This window comes from Corvus moneduloides, chromosome 2 (genome assembly GCF_009650955.1).
Source record: "Corvus moneduloides isolate bCorMon1 chromosome 2, bCorMon1.pri, whole genome shotgun sequence".
NCBI lineage: Eukaryota > Metazoa > Chordata > Aves > Passeriformes > Corvidae > Corvus > Corvus moneduloides.
In genome coordinates this window covers 49933265-49954057 of record NC_045477.1, presented here as the reverse complement: position 1 = coordinate 49954057, position 20793 = coordinate 49933265, and the positions used below count along the sequence as shown (strand labels likewise).

General features: G+C 37.4%; 1 protein-coding gene across 14 annotated transcripts in view; it reads right to left on the bottom strand.

The window, feature by feature from the left end:
• Window positions 1-20793, bottom strand: part of FRY (FRY microtubule binding protein) — a 234016-nt gene that overhangs the window by 11614 nt on the left and 201609 nt on the right. For 11 of the 14 annotated variants that reach the window (XM_032099556.1, XM_032099544.1, XM_032099547.1 and 8 more), the window contains 9 exons: window positions 20067-20237; window positions 17962-17970; window positions 14183-14383; window positions 13520-13681; window positions 9912-10075; window positions 8845-9034; window positions 3728-3877; window positions 2134-2232; window positions 1594-1677 (listed from right to left, as the gene is read on the bottom strand). In XM_032099556.1, the coding sequence (XP_031955447.1) occupies window positions 1594-1677; window positions 2134-2232; window positions 3728-3877; window positions 8845-9034; window positions 9912-10075; window positions 13520-13681; window positions 14183-14383; window positions 17962-17970; window positions 20067-20237 (1230 nt within the window). The remainder of the gene's footprint in view (window positions 1-1593; window positions 1678-2133; window positions 2233-3727; window positions 3878-8844; window positions 9035-9911; window positions 10076-13519; window positions 13682-14182; window positions 14384-17961; window positions 17971-20066; window positions 20238-20793) is intronic. The other 3 variants (XM_032099546.1, XM_032099548.1, XM_032099555.1) reach the window with 1 other exon arrangement.

The window sequence follows — 20793 nt, the reverse complement described above, 5'->3', positions numbered from 1 at the left end:
AGCTCACAGGTTATTCCTTCTCCTTAGCATTATTTCTTTACTTTTTCAAAAAAGAAACAATGCAGGTGATCAACAAGATGTGTCATTCTGCATCCCATTCTATGCACTTCCAAAAGAGAGATGAAAAGGATAAATTAAGCTGTCTACAGCAAAGTATGTAACACTACAGTCTGAAGTCACTGTTCAGGGTGTTGTACATCAGAGGGAAGAGAACCCATGCATGTCCCAGTAGTGCCAAGTACTCCATGCCCCTCTTGCAGGAGAGGTAGTGGTATGTATTCCAGGTCTCTTTTTTCAGATTTGAGAATAGCTCACTTGTAACTTCCTTGCACAACACCACAATTACAGAAGAGACAGTATCTTACCTAAATGCACTGGAAAGTGCCTAACTTTTGCTGGTGCCAGTGCTAGGTGGGGGAAGATTGAACATTTTTCCCACCGCCTATGATTGCAGCCAGACGATTTATTAGCAAATCAGACTGGATTTGCTAATAATGTCAAGGAAGCCAAAATGCAGGGGTGGAAAGGATTTGGGAGTCTTGGAAAATGGCATAAAAAAATAAAAATCACGGGAGTTCAAAGACAAGAAGACAAATACATAGAGATGGGAAAGAGAGGTTAAGATAAAGACAGAAGAAAATAAACTGACTTGGAGGAGAAGACAGACAAACTGAAACCAACACAAGAATAAAGCAAGGTATTTGAACAAAATGGTTACAACAGGCAACTCTGTGTTCTGAAAACGTCACAATTATCTTTTATAAGTAAAAATACATAAAAGGAGGAAACATCACTTTTTTCTACATGCTGTTTGCTGCTTCCTAATTTTGGCTAATTCTGTCTAGCCCCCTCTTTTCCCCATCCCTCCACATTCTCTTTCTTCCAAAAGGAAGCAGCCCAACAAAATAACATTCCTTAACTCATTATGCAACCAAGATATCATCTGTTTCCTATGCTTAGTATATCAAATAACAGTATTAACTGCTGATGGTAATGATATCTGAAAATACGATTCCTTAACTGGAATCAAGAAATATAAACAAACAAATAAATGTACATGTGTGTATGAATTTTTTGTTAAAAATTGATAAAGAGATATTTTGCCTTAGCTCTAAATACTGATCCACAGCATAAATAATTTCACTGGCCAGTTTACAGTCATTGTTTTGTAACTACTAATCGAAGTGTTTTTCAACCAGGCAATTTTTGCTGTTGGGCCGACGGAGACTGTAACAGCCGAAGATAAAATGGGAGTAACATGGAAGGACAGTACAGCAGGAATGATTTTCAGAGACACTGTGGAAAACTGCTCCTGCAACATTTTTCTAAAAGGGAGAGCACAGGGTTAGGATCAGCTCTGATTCTTCATCTAGACTAGGAAGGCAGAAGTACCTCCTCTGAATACTTCCCATTTCCTGTGGCCAGGACTGAGGCAACAACAATAGCTTCGAGCCTAAAGTGTGAAAACTGGATTATGCCCAAGCCCAGCAGAGAATCAAGCAGGAAGTACAGCTGGCTCTTGTGGGTTCAAGAACAAGATATAGTACACATACGTCACTTTATGGGAGAGAAAAAACACTGGCCATTCATTACCTTCTCTTCCGAGTCCCCTGGCTGGCAGGTAATAACTCCATCTCGTGAACCCCCAGCAAATGTTGCTTTGCAGTTTGCAAGCCACTGTTTCCAGAAAGAAAATAAAGAAGATATGAATAAAATCTATGGTTTAATTCAAAGAAAGATAAGCAGTATTTTAGTTTCACAGCACAGGATGTAAACAAAAATTTGCAGTTGCATTTTTTATTACCATAGACTATGAAAATTTGCTTTGACTGTAATTTAAAAAGTGTAGTCTTGATTTCTATTAGTATTTCAATTGCATGAACTAAGAAAATTAATCAATGAATAAATAGGAGAGAGACCAGGGATATTAAAGATACCATTGTTTCTAATACTAAGGGATACAAAAGCTACTTTTTAGTTCTAGTTCATATGTCCAGGAAGAAACATCCAACAAATCCAGTATCTGAAACACGTTTTTCTACTGAATGTTAGTTTAAACAGATCTGAGTGGATGTGCAGTTTCCTGACATAGCCTAAGTATACAGACAAGACCAAGAGCATAATTCAGCATACCGAGAGTGTTGCCTCTTTCCTGTTGTTGTATGTGTCCAGGTACTCCTGCAGCTCTAAAACACTGAACTTCAGCTTTTCAAGAAGGCCACAAGAGAGCAGCTGGAGAAATGAAATCAAAGGGTCTATAAATGTCACTATAAAAGAATGCAAATACTGGTAACAGTATAGGAAAGATATTGCAAAATAACATTTAGATTTACATATACTAACACTGAAAAATATTTACATTTATGCAAAAATCTACATAACTAGAATATTATACTGAAAAGTCAATAGCAAAAGCTGCATGCATGAGAATGTGGAATTGAAACTGTGTTCTGTGTTTTATGACTTAGCAGAGGACTTCTCTAAAATGAAACAGTGCACAAAGCTTAATCAGTTTCTCTCCACAGCTCTCTGATGACATAAGGCACAGCTCTTCCATGGTCACAGCAATGGGACCAAGATTACACTCGGCCAGTTTCTGCCTCTAGACTTCAGTGTGGGAGGTCACACTGTCCTGATGCTGCTGGATAAACATGAGCCAGAATGAAGACAATGGGAAGGGCCATCTAATTCATTCCCTAATACATATTTTTATAGAATTACAGAATAATTAAGGTTGAAAAAGACCTCCAAGGTCAAGTTCAACCTTTGACAAATACCACCATGCCCACTAAACCATATCACAAAGTGCCACATCATCTTGTTTTTTAAACACTCCCAAGGACGGTGACTCTACTGCTTCCCTGGGCATCCTGTTCCAATACTCTTTCAGTGAAGAAACTTTTCCTGATATCTAACCTGAACCTCCTCTGGCACAACTTGATGCCCTTGTTCCTTCTTGTCCTGTCGCTGGTTGCCTGGGACAAAAGGCTGCCCTGCCCCTGGCTGCCATGGGCAGTTGTAGAGAGCAGTAAGGCCCCCCCCGAGCCTCCTTTTCTCCAGGCTAAACAATCCCAGCTCCCTCAGCTGCTCCTCACAGGACTTGTGCTCCAGACCCTTCCTCAGCACTATTGCCCTTCTCTGGACATGTTCCAGCACCTCAATGTTCTCCTCGTAGTGAGGGGCCCAGACGAGACACAGGATTTGAGGTGCTCTCTCATCAGTGCTGAGTACAGGGGGACAGTCACCGCCCTGGTCCTGCTGGCCACACTATTGCTGATACAGGCCAGGATGCCAATGGCCTTCTTGGCCACCTGGGCACACACTGGCTCATGTTCAGCCAGCATCATCCAGCTCACATCACAGTTGACTCAAATGAAACCACTAAACATATTACAATCTTCCATGCTGAACTAGCTTCTTCTTTTTCATTTGTGAAGCCAACTGGGTCCAGTAGGCATCTGTTTTATATTGGGGTTTGGCACACAGGCTCAACACATCATAACTATTCTATGATTCTATGATTTTATACTGCCCATCTGTCACTACTTACCTAATAAAATAACACAGAAAATGAATGGAAATACAGTTTCTGAACAGGAGATAAAAAACAGAGATAGGAGGGGAGTCCCTTTTTGACATATCTGTTCAGGAGTTGCTCAAAAGTGAAACAGCCAGGAAAATAACACACTTCAATGAAGTACCTGCCTTTTGAAAGGAATATACTCACTGTTTCTGCATCTACAAAGAGGGTGGGACATTCTGAACACGATGTTAACATCTGAGAAGACCTCACAAACTTGGAGCCTATTCCTCGCAAGTTGTCTCCCAAGTAACTAGCTGCATCACAGGTTAGAAAGCAGAATCTTTTCTGAATATTCTGGAAAGCAAAATACAGTTTTTTACATTATTTACTCGAGTACGAGCTTCTTTCCTTCGTAAGCAAATGGCATGGTTGTTTTTCTTTGCATAATAAAGCACAAAAGAGACCATCTCCCTGCAGAGAACTGAATGACTGCTCTAGGATATTGAATAAGAGTTATTATGCTGGAGACAGTGTACAGCTGGGCAGCTGTGAAACTAATCACAGAGTTCATCATAACCTACTACTGAAATACATTCTTTCTTGTAAAGATGAATCAATCTTTATAAGCCTTTTAGCCACAGGTAGCTTTTTTTTCTTGTCCCTACAGAGTTAACAGAGTTGATCAGCGTGTTACTTTTTCTGCCCATTCCGGGCATTGTTTTGTTAATATTCCATGTCAAGTGGCTAATCACATAATATAATGGACATCCTAATGCCAAACAGCAGTACAGAAAAATCAGAAAAAACCTTTTGTTTTCCCCTGTGGGAAGAAGCTTCGTACTGAAACTTTACTGCTGCTTGGGAGGATTCCAGAAATACTGCACTGCATCCAGGAATTATTCTTCTCAGCAGATTTTTTTAATGTTTTGAGTCCTAAACCAGTCTAGTCTTCCAAAAACATTTCAGTGCTTTTCAGTGACTAATATATAAAATGAATAATGAATAAAAATAATATATTAATCTTGAAGTAACTGAAACAATGATTTTGATAAACACCCATCAGTTTTCACTGCCCAACTATATCCCACTAAGGCCTAGTGCTCAGCAGGTAGGAGCAACATGAGAATATTTTTAAAAATAAAAGTATGCAACATTTTTATATATTTCATTCCAAGTTACCAAAGGTGTTTCTCTGAGGAATGTAGGTTAGGACTTGTACCATAAGTATGCCCCACTGGAGGGAAGCACTTCCCAAATATCAGTCTGGATGATAGACATAGAAATAGCCTGTTACTGCTGCTGCACTGGTACGTGGAAGTTAAGTACCTAAAATCAAGTGAGTTGAATTTGGACTTTATTGATAATGGAAGCTGTTGGAGTGAGTGATTTTCTTTAAATGCTAAATAAGCCCTCACACTATACAAAGGCTATACACTATAAATGATTAATAAAATGGTCAGAGTTCCCGTACCAATCAATTTTATAACTACTTATTTGTGAACCTCTCTTGAAAGCATCTCAACTGCCCATCTGAGCACAGTTAGGATCAGACAGACTATACTGGTTTTACTGTTTCCACCATCTTACTTCAACACAAAGTGCTACACACGTCACTCAGCACATGGTACAGATTCTCTGCTGCACTGAGTCTGTAGGAGAGGCAAGGGGCTATCACTAATTACCACCAACCAGATAAGTGATTATTTTTATGAGCAACTAGCAGAATCATCTGAATGATAGGGCTTGGTGACAACTGGAGATTTACTGCTGTGATGCCCTCTGGAAAGAAAGATTCAGTCTAAGTCTTTGTGAAACTGTTGCTAATAACTCTCCTGGCAAAGGAAAGAGACCTAGACTTGATCTTAGCCAACAGAAAAGACCTAGCTGAGAACAAAGAAGTGGAAGGAAATTTAAAAGGACAGATTATGAAAGAGAATCCAAGCGACATTGGTTGAAAAGGACCTGCAGAGAACATCTGATGCAACCTTCAGCTCCAAGTGGGACTATTGCTGAGCCCAGATCAGGTCACACATGCTTTTAACTACCTGAGTCTTAAAATCTCCAAGGTCAGAGCTTCCTCAAGGCTCTGGGTAACCTGTTTAGTTGCTGCAACGCCCTGCTGGGGAAAACCACTTGAGTTACAAACAACTGAGCTTGTAAATCTGAGGCAGTGAAGGAGACAGATTACAGAAATAATACAACTGACTTCAATGCATTCAGAATTTGCAGTAAGGAGCCCATTAGAAATAACTTAATGAAGAAAAGAGATAATGAGAGGAAGCCATTCCTTTAGGGGAAGAAAAAAAAAAGAGGGCATAAGCACTTTCTATACTACTGAAAGATAGAAAATATATTACACTATACAACTGGCTAAATCCCAAATATCTCACTTGGGCAAATACTTGTGGAAAAATAGTAGAACAGAAAGTGAAACTTTGAGTTGCTAACCTGGGTACCAAAACTTGTATGGCAATGTAGGCACAATAAGCAGAGAGGGAGGTGCCACGTAAACTAGCAAGAGAAAGAGAGAATGTCAAGGAGTAATCCAGAAATAATTAAGAGGAAGGTCAAGGAATCACAATGGAGAGAAATAGCTACCAACATGTTCCTGACAAGACTGATGTGTTCCATGCCTTCTTTTGCCTTACTGCTTCCAGAAAAGGCATCTGGGTACAAGTAACAAGGAGACATTATGAAAAAGCAGGAGAGAACAGATCTTGCTAGCTGGGATATTTTTACATCTTTGCGGATAAGCAAAATTCACACTATGGTAGTTACAATATTGGGTAATGAGATCCAGGAACCAGTACAAATATCACTGAAAACTCCCAGAACAGAGCATTATTTATGAAAATAACTTCCTCAGAGCATTTCAGTCATGGCTTCATCAAAACCTGACCAATCTACTACTTAGATTCAAGAACAGATATTCTTCCTCTACTCCTTTCCTTTTCAAATATTCATAAAAGCAACAATCAATCTACGGCTAAGATGATAATGGTCTTAAAGAGTGTTTTAAATTATTAAGCGTGAAACAGTGAGAGACTGTACTTTGCTATCCATGTATAATACTTCACTAAATATATTTATTTTATATGGACTAACAGTTCTATAATAAATTATCACCTCAGCTATGTCCTTCTGGGTACAGACTACAGGGGCTCAAATCTATCAAGCAAAGTCTGAATGCAGTATATATTTTATGAAATGGGATTACTGTGAATAGTAATGCCAGACATCAGCATATTATGAATAAATATATACCTGCATATAGTCACTGTGCTTTGTGTCCATGTAAGTAATAAAAAAATAGAAAAGTTTCTAAGAAAGTTTTCTCAGAAAGTTTTCTTCTTAATCTCAGGTTTCCTCTCCTGGGAAGAGGACTTTACATAACAAAAGGGCTCGATTGTGCAAGGTATTTGCTAGATCTGAAATCTACTTGTCTTGCAACTGTCTGGTCTGCTAAAAGACATTTAATTTGAGGGAATTAAAAGAGGCAGCAGTAAAGATAATCCAGAGATCTCTGACCTCTGACTCATTTACAGGAAAAGCACTTCAATAATTTCAGGAATTTTAAACAAGTTTAGCATGTTGTGGGCAAACATCCAAGACACCATTAACTTGATACGGACTGAAATGTAGATGCCCTGGAAAATGCACTTCTTTCACTTCACCAAGTATTTAGTTGACAAGCTCCTCCAAACAAGGATTTTGTTTCACAGTCAAGTATTTTGGCAGTACTTTGCATTGCAAGCTTAGCACACACAGGACTTGTTTCTGAAATTTCCTGTTAATGAGGGTCAAAAGTCAAAGTTGGCGGATGAGTAGTAAAGTTTGATAGTGCAACCAAAATACAATTGCAGACAAGCTGGGATCCTATGAAAAAAATAAGGGAAAATAATACTCCTATATTTTAACCCTGAAAAGAAGAACAAAGGTATTTTTATAAACTAAAAATATGGCAGTGACTCCAGCTAAAAATTGTGGCTTGTTGATATTATTAATACCTTTTTCTTCCTCCTCCAATATCAACTGAAGAAAATGAGTAGGGAATCTTCTGAATATAGGGCAAGCACAACAGCAAATGAAGTGTGTGCATACTAGGATTTCGAGTTAAACAGGTACTTTACAAGTAATGTTTAGGTTTTTAATTACATAGTATTATTTATTTAGTCTTCAGAAGTGTGGCACCAGTTCCTTTTCACCTCTTCAAACAGAAGAATCAAGGACAAGGAAGTCTGAACACTCAGTCAGGGCTAGTAACCTCTAGGACTGAGGTTAAGATAGAAAAGCTGACATCATGAATAAACACAGAACTAACAAGCAAGTCAGCACTGGGTTTTTTTTCTTCCAAATGGTTATTTATCAGTGTTTAAAAGAATGCCTACAAGACACCCATATTTACAGTGGTATAATGTTTAAAGGAGGACAACGTGCAGGTAGAAAAGACATTCAACTCCAGTGGAGCATGGAGGAAACACGAAGAGATTCTTACTACAGGATGCTTCTTTCGTATCAGGTTAATCTTAGATGAATGAAAAGATCTTGAAACGGTGTGTTTATTAGCAGACTACCCCTTGTTAATAAAAAGGTGTGTACTCTGAGATCATAGGTACTTAAACTTTGCAGAAAGTTACCTTGCTACTGCTTTCACTGCTGGAGCATGCTAAACATCCTGCAGCTGCAGGAGAAACAATTAAAAAAGGCTTTAAAACTAATTACAGGTAAAACCAGACAGTCATTCCTTAGAACAGCTTGTACATTTGACTCTTTCTTTTTTCATCTTTTTGTAAGATTCTTATCTTTGCAAGCATACAGTTTTAGAATGGAGAACTGTATTTCTAGTCTTCAGACTCAATCTCCGGAATTTATGTTACATGATGGCAGCTGGGTATTTCTATTCAGATGACACAGTACAAACCATTTAATAATGCTGACATTTACATGGACACACTCAGATTCAAGAGTTTGAGATAAAAGAACAGATTAACAATAGTTTGAGATCAAAAGGGTCATTTCCTTGTCTCTTGCAGCTACTGTTTCTGCAGTCTGATTGTAAAGTACTGAAGAAAAGACTCTTTAAAGTGGATCTGTATTTTGCAACATGACTGCAAACCTGCAAGTATGAGATACATAGTATTTTCATGACAAAACTGGTCACAGAAGACAGTACTGTATGAAAATGTAGTACAGCAATTCTGCAGTACACAAAATTACAATGGCTATATATATCTAGTAGTTCATTACTGGGGCTGCTATCAAGAACTACTAATTGCCACACACAAACATTATGATTTTGCACCTTAAACTTATTTTCTCACCTTAAACAGGGAAGAGAACACATGAAATGTATAAACTGCACAGGAACCATCAGAGTCACACATGAGCTGGTTGATGTGACTACGCCAGGCTTCTTCTGCATCATCACATGCTGCTGGCTGAAATGCAGCAAGGATGGCGGAAAAAAATGGTGAGGGAGGAGGGGAGGCATTTCGATCAACATCTCCAAAACTGAAGGGAAAAAAAAAAAAAAAAAAGAGGTGATGAAAGGAGAATACCAAGAAAGTGGCAGATAAAATATGCTGTAACAGAGAGATAAAATCACAGGACCAAGTACAGCACCTCCCTAAAAATATTCAAGAGTTTTCAAATTACTTTTGAAAGTTGACGAGATGTTGGCTACAATGAGAAAAACCTCCAAATCAGAATCCCTATCTTCAGGCCACTATCATCTATCTCCTCCATCCCAGAACACTTGAATTGTTTTCTTGTACCATCATTTGGAGGAAGAAGGCTAAAATTTCACAGGAGAATAAGGCTCTCTCTCTCTCTCTCTCCCTCTCCAGGCTAACTGCAGTCTCACTCAGCATTCAAAATCTGAAAGAGCTCCAGATGGCATGTAAAAAAATCTTAAATCCTTTTTATAACATATACTGGGGTCCAGCCACACTCACCAGCAGCCTTAAGAGCACATAGTTGGGATTTTTAACAAGATTGAGATTTTCTTTCCTGAGAAATCAGAAGGATGAATACACATCTGACTTGTTGAACAGGTACCTAAGTAATATCTCCATTACTGCAAATCTTTCAAAATCCTCCTTTTTATTTTAATTAAGCCTATTAGATGCATAATGCCTAGCTGCATAGATGCATATAAACAGCATATCTTTTTTTTCCTAGAGGGAAAACCTTGGTTTTGTTTTGCCTTTTTTTTTCCAGTTGTGTGATAATTACGCGTGTAATTAGAGCATTGTCTTCTTATTGCTCCACACTCAAGAGAATTTTATAACTCCTTTGGCCAAAACATCCATTTCATTAACTATCACCATGTTATCACTTTGTTGTACATTGTAAAAGAATTTGTGTGAACAACAGCGCATCAGAGTACCTAGCAAGAGCAAATTGTTCCAGCCTGTCAGCTTTCTCTTCAGTTTCTGTCATATCCAGACTAAGGCTATCACTGCATTCAAATGCTCCAGGGAGCTCATTTGTAGACCCTGAAAGGTCATCCTCATGGACTGCTATATCTTGTTCTTCAGGTACAGCTTCAGCCTAGGGGAGTGAATTAGAATTAGAATTAGAAAACTGCAAATTAGTAAGTTAATTCCTCTAATAAATAGAAAGCATTTAATGAAAAAACCTACCAGACAACATGTTAAACTGCACAGATATAAAGCCACAGGTTATAAATGACACAAATCAACTTACCCTTCTTCAAAAATACTGTATTTGTTCAACTTTCTGTCTTGGATAAATATTATTTTTAAGGCATTTTTTCAACTTGTCTGCAAAGAATTTCAGATTCCAATGCATATGGTAACATAGCAAGGAAGTAATTTTCAGGAAAAACAATAGGATTCTTTTTACTGTCAGGCTGTCCTTGTCACCTAACATTTTATAGTGTCCAAGAGTGTACTATAGCTTCTCAGAATATATTGAAAACAATCACTGTCTGGAAGACTATATGCATGTTTAGAACTGGGAATTAATGTTAGCATGTCATTTACATTCAAGAGGAATCCAAAGCATTCTAACAGGCCATTAAAAGGATTATGCTTAATTTCCTTCCTTTTTCATCTATCAGCACCTAAAGCTCTTGATTTCTTTTTGAAACATTCCAGTTCCTCTTGCATTTTTAGTCTGAACAAGTTTTGTTTCAGTTTTAATCTTTTGGCTTTTGTCTGCCTCATCCACAGCACCCAAAGCAGTTCCTGTAGGGATGACTGCAGTGGGCTGCTCACACCTTCGTGTACATATGCCCATGTGCATGTACATACATGTGTTGGGAATTAATAGGGAGGGAAATCTGTGTCAAGTGGAATTAAATGAGAAAATGGACCTCTGCAGTTTATCAAGTCTGCTTGGATCCTACACAGGGATCCCCTGTGTAGGGGATTCGTATTTGTAAAAATTAAACAAGACTTGTAACAGAAAGGACAGGATCAGAAATTAAGTAGAATAATCTTTTGGTTTGCTTTGTTTTCTAAGCAAAAGAGATAGGAATATTCCTGAGTTCAGGGTGAATGAAATGAATCAGAGCCCAAACCATCTTGGAAAGAAAAATGCAAGCTATATGGCTGAATTATCAGAATAGGAACCAAAGCACCTGGTAAAAAGTGGAAATGTTTCATGCTTATTCAAGAAGTATTAGTAGTAACCACTTTCAAATATTAAATATTAGCTTGAAAGAACCACTGCAGTTTCTTCACTGCAATGACAGAGTTGGTAGGAGGAAAACGCATTTTGATGGGATAGAGCAAGGGAGGAAGGAAGAGGAAGCAAACACCTCCCACCCACTGGAGTCTAATATGATGCCCCAAAAGCAAAATAGAAAAGTGAACTTTGAATATTCATGCAGGATTGTAGTACACTTCCAGAAATCTGTGAGCTTAGATAACTTGAAAAATACATAACATAGCATCATCTGAACTTTTGTAACCCTCATAGAATTATCCCACTATCTTTAATAGAAAATAAGTTTAACTAATTTAATGCTATTAACAATAATGCCTGGATGTTGGCATTGAAACATCTAGGAAGAGGCTACATAATCAGTCTGTTTCTCTCAACTGCTGTATCTATTTAAAGGTTGAGATGATATTTTTGTTTTTGCTTATGATGCAACAACTAAACATTTTGTAAACCAATAAAGAAGTAAAAAAAATTTCCTTTGCATCGATGACACCTCATCAGCTCTCTAAAAAGAAGAATTCAGAGGAAAAGAGAAACAGGAAAGAGCTCAGATTTTGTGTTACGAAATTAAGTAAAAATTATTTAGGTGTAAGTTTCAAGTTTTCTGACTAAAAACTGGATAACTTCTTCCTTACATTGACTCCAAATTATTTTGAGTAAAAATACAGAAGTACGCGCACTTGAAGAACATATCTTTGAGGCAAAAACCCCACCAATAAGGCATTCTGTGCTTATCAATTCAATCATCTTTGTAACAGTGGTAACCTGGGCCATATTTTACACCAATATCAAACCTGTACCAGGACTAGCTGAATTTGCCTGTCAATTCCACAAGAAACTGCTCTGATTTTAGATTCTTCACTTACTGACTTATTCCAAAGCTTTTAATTTTTGATGAATATTGGCACATGGGACATTAAAGAGATTTTGACAATAAAGATTCCAAACCCCCAGACATACATTGAACTCCTAAGCTGTGATTTGCAGTTCTTAATGTACACACCAACAGCTACTGCAGCTGGATGCATGAGATCAGCTGCAGTCACCACCTGCAAATGTGTCTGTTCTGACTCCTGCTTCCTGAACTGAAATTCTGCCAACTTCTGCTGTTTATGGTTGTTATGTAGTTACTTGTCTACCAACAGTTGTTTTGACAAATGATAATGAGTTTACCTTCTCCACAACCACTGTTTGGAGAGGTTCCCCTCCTTTCCTATCCTTACACACACTTCCCTCCTCCTGTCCTTTCTTCCTACTGCAGCGGTTTCTGACACAAACAATTTGTTCAATATTTGGCACAATTCCAACTTCTTTTTCTGTGACCCCTTCAGTAGAAGTTTCCATTACTTTTGAAACATGCAGTGCTAGCAGTATCAATTTTTTGTGTGGCTGCATTTGGAGGGGGCAAGGGCAAGAAGGAAAGCCAATGATTACAGAAGATATATTCTTCCCCTGCCCCAGTCTCATACACTGCTCTTTCTACAAAGGTCACACAATTCAGACATGACAGAGAAGCTTTACTGACATAAGCCAACAGTATCATCAAGCCACTAATTCGCATACACCCCCCCCCCACCAGATTATATTTCTGAAGAGACAGCGAAAGGAGTAGATCCACCTCATCTCTCATGAACAACTATTGTCAAGCAGAAAATTGAAGAAACCATCCCCATATTGATAATGATTTACCAACCTTGTTCTGTCTTCATCTTCTGATACCGTTCTCTGAAATACACTGTGCTGAACATGGTTGTTGTATCCTTGCAAATCCTGCCTCCCCACCCCCAGGATGGTTTAATATTGCGGTCATGAATTTAAAATTTCTGTGTGTCTGCCAAAAGGCAACTACTGAATCCAGGGCACACAACTGTACAATAGGTCCCCACACACAAAAATATTTCAGAGAATACATGCATACACCCACCACATGAGCTGGCATATCACTCTTTTAAATCAGCATGAAGAACAAAAATTGCCTTGGAGTTGTAACTTGTGGCCAGTTCATGAATTTGTCTTCCAATGAGCTTATAGTATTTTGGTGCATATGTAGTGCAACATACTTAAGAAACAATAATTAAAATATCTTAATGAAGAAAGTAGAGTTTACCTAATGAGTGAAGTAGAAAGGAAATGGTATGAAAGTGCAGTAGTGCATGAAGGTATCGTACTATGCCATTACACAGAGAAAGCCAGAATGTACTTGACTTCACAGATCAAACCCTTTATAAAAGTGCAAGCAAAAAAATTTTAACAATGTTATATAAAATACAGTCCAGTTGGGACAGAAAGAAAAATTGTATTCACCTTGGCTCCTTCAGACACCTGGAGATTATTCATATCAGGCAAAGACACATCAAAGCTGGATGCTCCCATGTTAAAATGATGAGGGTCTGCTGAGGTTGTGTCACATGATGTAGAAAGTGAGTCAATATGATTTGCATCCTCAGATGGGGAAAGATTTATAATCTGTTTAAAAGACAGCAAAAGCACAGAAAAACTGAGCATACAGACACCCTACCACATGCTGCTTTCATGAACATGCAAAGCAGAACAGTGTCTTAAAGGGCAGTGACAGTAGCTCTCTTAGTTTGTATATAGACACAACCTTTTCAATATTTCTGTCATAAAAATTTTATTAAAAGCATCCCAGAAGTGAACAGTAAAAATCTGACACTGCTTACCAGCCTGGAGTCCTGTTCTATTTCTTTAAGTATTTAGTACATCTGAAAGATTTACTATTGGCCAATTGTCAAAAATTGTCCCAGAGTAAAAAAAGGCAAATAATAAGATCTGATGTTTCCTGTGTTTCAAACTTTGCATTAAAATTCCTGTTTACCTTTGCAAATAAGGGAAAATGTACCCACCAATTTCAGCTCATTAGATTGCACCTGGGCAGAGGAAACTAAAAGCCCAGCTTATTTAACACCACCACCCAATCTTTTCCTGAATTTCAAGTTTGCAACTTACTAGGTCTGAGTTCTCCAAGATTTGGCTGGTGGTCAGGTCCTCCTCCTCTGATGACTCATCAGAGTCCTCATGGTTCATTTTGTTCAGGCTGGGTGTGCTCCCTGAGAGCTGGTTCTCTTCCATCAGCTGCATGTCACACTTGTCCAGGCTGTCCAGGGACCGTCTGCGCACTCCCCAGTTGAAGTTGTCCATGCTCTCACCCTGAAATCAGACAGAGGGTGAGCTTTCTTGAAGTGAAACTAATCATATGATAACCCCTGATCAAAGTTAGCTCCAGAAATAGGTTTACATAAAAATATAGTAAAAACTTTAAATAAGCATTATCTTGTTTGTTCACCTGGAGATAAGAGCAGAAGCATGGAAATGGCAGTTAAATGAACATTCAGTCTTTTCAGTAGTAGATGTTTTTCATGCATTGGCTAATTTAAGAATTTGTTTTTGTAAGTCCACATATACACACTCCTCAATACCAATAGAGCAGTGACACGCAAAAGAAAAGTTTGAAAGCAATTTTAAAGGATTTTTTCATGATGTTTAAAAGCATTAGAAGCACAGTTCATACCAATGGTTCAATTGCAAAACTTAGGTTAAAGATTTTAGATTCTTTGCTTTATATACATAACCATAATGATGAGTAGACTTGAACAAACCCTTGCTTTACACAAAAACTGTAACAAGCGGCACACCTTTTAAACTTTTATTCTAGGCCCATATTGCTTATTTTTGAATCCACTTTAATTATTTGAATCTGTGTTTTGAGAATAGCCTTATAAGCATTACCTGAGATCTCACATTTTAAAAAGGACACAGTCAAATCGACCAAACATTTTATGTTTATCAGAATTTCAGTTCCGATCCCACACGCAGTTACATAGAGCTGAGTGCGTTAAGCAAATTGCGTAACCATTTGTTAGGCTGGGGAACTGATAAAAAGATCACTTCATTTCTTTCATGTATAAAAATTAGTTTTCCACCCTTTTCCCATTTATTTACTTTATATATTTTCCAGTGGACTGTATGCCTTTTCCCTGATTGCAATAATCTCTTGCTCCCTTCCTAAGTCTAGCCAGGCTCCTCTCTGGCAAATACAGGACCACAACCACAACTGCTCCTGCCATGGACCTGCAGAGACAGCAAGAAAGGACTCCCCAGAAGTATTCAGATGCACTTTTGGGTACTTTATCTAGGTGAAAGTCCTCAATCCTGCATCAACATGGGAAGGAAATTTATAGAGAAAAATGTTTACGTTTAAGGTTCAGGGCTGCCTATTTTAAACAAGACTCTGTAAGTTGCAACACTCTTAAACAAGCAAGTCAATTGATGAAAATTCAAGCCGACTGTGATATTTTAAATATTAATTTGAAAAAAATATAGTTCTGCCTAAAAAATAATATTATTATCAAATAACTGATTATGATTTTTTCCTGGATTTATGTAGATCGAAATAATGTGCAATCATTGAGAAATAGGTCTCAGTTCAGGAAGGTCCTTTAAGCAGAGTTGTGATTTTAAACACATGAGTAATTGGGGACTACTCAGATGTTTACTGAATGGGGACCAAACTGCATAAAGTGCAATGGATTAAATTGCAATCTTACCTCCTTAACAATCAACAAACTTGCACAAATTGATCTTATTTTGCATCATTACTATTTAATGCAATGGATTGTGGAATTTGAATAGAAAGAGGGGAAGTTAAGTTTTGTGACATTAAGCTCACCGTCTCATGAAACAATATGATGAAAATAGAAAAAATATTTTTTAGGAAAAAGACAACCCTTGCAATTCACAAGAACATTTAAAACTAAGGCATGCACTAAAATCAAGGGAAAATGAACATGAAATTGTTGTGAAGCCTGACACACTGTTGGAAGAACCCTGTGTTCTCATCCTGGGACTGGTATGATAACAGTAGTTTTGTGTGGAAAGAGAACAGAACACATAGATTTAAGAAGTCAGGCCGCTTTAAATTATAAAAATGACATTTCTGTTCCAAGCTATTTATTTTAACAAATTCTTGTCCATTGTCCCCCCACAAAGGCTGAAGGACACGTGCAGCAATGAGACATCCTCTACAAACACATCAGTTACTGAAGTAATAAATGACAAAACGGCATAAATAAGCACGCGTGCAAAGATGAGAGTCATCACACCCTGATCCTCATAATGCCTAGCAAAGCTACCAGTAAACTCAGCAGCCCATCTCTATGGGAATATCTCCTGTTGCAGTTTTATTCTGCAAAGCCTTAAAGAAGGAAGCCAGCAAAAAGAAGAAAAATAAAAGAGACATTTCCAGGGCATGCAGTTGGAAGGGGTAGTGAATTAAAAGTGAGGGCAAAGGGTTAAAGGAGATGAAACAGTATAACTCAAACACCCATAACATTTGGATTAGCATGAGTTTGCTACAGGGGCACCCAGAACCATACTGAATTAAACAGGAGGTCAGCACACATCTATGAAGATGGAGTTGTGGTTTTTGTAGTCTGTTAAGCAATCTTTCTTTCACAGTTAACAAGAAAGAGCAAAGATGTATTTGAGAGGTTGTTAATTTTTATCTACAGCAGGAGCAAAGCCATCTTCCATCTGAAAAGTCACCAGTGATAAACATCAACTCAGAGGAAAACAGTCACATGTTATAAATGTGTCTGGACAGCAGCGAGCAGGTACCACACAGAACTTCCCACAGTCACCACCGTCTGGTAGAGGAGCAGATGTGCCCTTGCAGCTACTTTAAACTTTACAACAGCCCAGGGGAAGGGAGAGACAAAAGGGGAAGTAATCCTATGTGGGGGAGAGCAGTAAAGTTCCTCCACAGAGGCAGTAAGAATCATGCAATACCTCTTTCACACAAGTTTTCATCCTTACTGTGTTGACAAAGTATGCAGAGTTAATGGAATCACTCAAATATTGTAGGGTATAGGCAGAAGTATTGTGGAACTACGTAGCAAGGCACTATTTCCATATGGATGTATCTCACAGCACAGGCATTTTGAGACAAAGATTTTTTGGGGGGTTGCATAAAAACTGATGTACAAACTCAGAAACAAATATGCAGAATTCTGTGGTTGCTGATTTCTGTATCATTTGTACAACTCATTAAAATTCTCTATCATTTCACTTCTCTCTATACATTGATAAACTTAAAATTTAGGCCCCAAACTGGCAATGACTGATGTGTTTTTTCTGTCTTCCTCACAGGGTAAATGAGTCCAGAAAAGTTGGTAGGACCACACAGCTGTATTAAATTAAGCTGTAGGAATTAGTTTAATTTTTCAATTAAATTCAGTCTGATAGCAATAACATAAACTGTCTTAAGAGGTCTCAGACATCAGCTTTAGCAAGATGCTAACAGGAGACAATATGCCACAACAGAAAAGGTAGAGATTACACATAATTTGCCCCTAAAAAAGAATGGCCCAAACTCTATAAATAATGAAGTTTCTACACATTAATCATGCACAAAGATATCAAAAGGAAAAAGGGCTCAGTTTGAAAAACACTGATACTAGAATTAAGATATTACAAAATTCGTGAAGACTGTTGAGCATGTCAAAAACAAACTTAAAATGAAGCAGAATTTTTGAAAAAGACCTCAAAAATATTTCTAATACAAGACAAAAAATGAAGCACCTGACAGAAATTCAAGCTCACACACACACCCACCTACGCACACACTGAAGGGGGGAGGCAACAGCAAAACTATGATGTTATTCTACAATATAAATTTGCAAGAAGGCATAACATATGCTGGCACATCTGAGTTCAAGTAGCATTCTTACCTGAAGTTCCTGAGTAGCAGATATAACAGATAGAAAAACAAATAGAAAGAATCTATGTAAAATTACTGCATGAAAGACATCATAGACAAACATTTGCCTACAATTTTAACAAATATTATCACAGAAACTTCAACTCTTCAGGATACCTTTCAAGTTTGAAAATAACTATTGCTTGCTTTTACATCTTTAGGAAATTTCAAACAAGTACACCTTGTGGTCTGCAGATGATCCAAGCATCACTGGCCTGTTTAAATCATAGGGGTTTTTTTGAAAGACAGATGTTGCTCTTGCTAGCTTAAGTTTTCTAACACTGGTTTTTTCATGTTTATGAATATACCAAATTCAGATAAGATGTAAATGATAACACTCTCAACTCAGTCATTAGAGAAGTAGCCTTCTACACCAGGCCTGAATTTATTTTTAAAACAGTAAGTTAAGTCTGAAGTAAACTTTGGAATGCAACCCATGGCAACTTGAAAACCACTAAGTAAAAATTAACATTTTTAATTTTACTTCACATAAAACTAGAGAAGCTTAGTATCTGTTTCATTACCAACTTCAGATGATTAGCATATCAATTAATTTAGGCCTTGGTCTTGAAGTTGGCCACATGTATAAAAAAAAATCTTTGCAGAGTCACAGTCCATGAAAGTAAATTCATTTTGAAAGGAATTGTTGTGCACAATTATATATACTCTCTATATGGTTTTAACTCGTGAAGAGAAAGAAGAAATTCCTGAATTTCAGTGGGCAAAAAATTATCAAGTGATGTTCACTCAAAATTGCAGTCCTAGATCCTTGTAATATCTTGAAAGCATTTAAGACACAGAAATTACTGCAGCCAGTATGTTTTTGCCAAACAACCTGGCATTATTGTTCTATCATTTATGCTTGTTTGGAACAGTGAAGCTCCTTCAATATGTATTTTCAACCATTGCTGCCAACTACCCTTTTGGTTTGGTTTTTTTTTCCTTCCTTAGCAAGGTCATGGGCATCTGTGAGCGAAGATTACTAATTTTGATACAGAAATTCCTGACTTGGAAAAATAAAGACTTTGGGACATTTTTTTTTTCCCCATTCTTTCATCCTTTCTCTCAATTGGAAAAAAAAATTCAGATGTATATGAGTTCACACCTGAGTGTTCTGTTTACCTTAAAATTATTTTACTACTGTAATACAAATAGGTAGAAAAATTAATATTTCTTCCTGTGCACATGTTCTTCTCAGAGCTAAGAGTGATAATGGAGAGAATTAATACTAAAATCAAGTCCAGATTATGACAAGCTATTAAACTCTTAGGTTTGCTGAACACCTGAGCCTTAAGTCTTTCAAAAGTACTAACAGTTTCTGAACTTTTAAACAGCAACAAAATTGTTAGACTTGTTTGGTAACAGATATTAATTTTTGGCCTTTCCCAACCAAATAGAAAGAAATACCCCACGTTTGATATTAGCAAGGCTAAAGGGTGTAGCCCCCAAAAATTTATCAGTTTTTCAACTTTTTTTTCCCTTCAGCAGTTTCAGCTCAAGGTGAGCTGACAGGCTTCACCTGTCAAGACTTGATCTGGGTGCTCAGGATTTTGTTTGGCTCCTGCATGAGACGATGAAATCACAGACACCTCAGCAGAGTGGAAGGTACATCTCTAAGTGATTTCATCGGCAGTTGCAGGAATAACAGCAGCCTGAAGGCCTGAATTAATGTTTCGGAGGGTTCCTTATGAACCAACAGCTTTGGAACAATTTCATTTTATACGTTTTTAATCAGCAAATACCTATATTTTGTTGACAATTTAGACTGTTATAAATTGTATTTAAAATAAGTTCACTTAAAAGTAAATTCATCAACAAGGTACTAGAACAGACACTTTATTTTCCAGTAACAGTTTTGCAGTGTTTCCTAAAGTAGATTCAGAAAGGAAGGGTGTGGTAGTCTTTTTACTGTTATGCTACTGAAATAAACACTGTGTGAACATCATAAATAGTCTGAATTTAAAACTACGTTTATAGTTAAACAGTTAAAGTTTTATGTTACAAGAAGAGAAGTGTTTAGCAGAAGGAGTATAAAAGTTTTAATAAAGAAGCTGTTTCAGAGAAAATATACCATACCTCCCCATCTTCCAGCTCAACATCTAGGAAATCAAAGTCCCTAAAGACTCTGAATTGTTGTTCACTGTTTGAATCATCCATGTTCTCCTGCTCCCTTGTTCCGTCTTCTGAAGAGACCAAGCTCGTCTGGTGCTCAATCAGATCCAAATCACCACAGGAAGAAAAAATCACCTACAATTCAAAGGATTTCTTTTGTTACAAACTGTTCCCTCTGGTTGTTTCTTCCTAAAAGCTGTAATTGGTTATTCAGAAGACTGTATTTCCAGTACACACCTAATTCCTTCACTGAGTATTTTTAGAACACTCTTTATTATTTATGTTGGACAGGTGCCTTCAGATTAAACTTGTACAAAGAAACAACTTCATACTGTGGGAACACATCCAAGAATATTACAGCTACCTCCTAATGGCTGCAGATTGATGTTGCCTGGATGTTTATATACACATATAGGAACAGAATTCAGAGAACTTAGCAGAGAAAATACTGTCAAGGGGATGACATAGTAAGTTCATTAAAAAAAACCCTCCAGTAAACAAGCTGTTAAAAAATATGTCAAGATTAGAAAATACAACAAGCTATAATTTTTTCTTTCCTACTGAGTATACTTGTATCTGCAATTCAGTTGCAAAAATTAAACAGCTCCTGTCTTGCAGAAACAAAGGACCTGTTCTCCATAATACAAGTGACAAACACCATGTTCAAAAACATTGAGAAATTTTCCTTTTT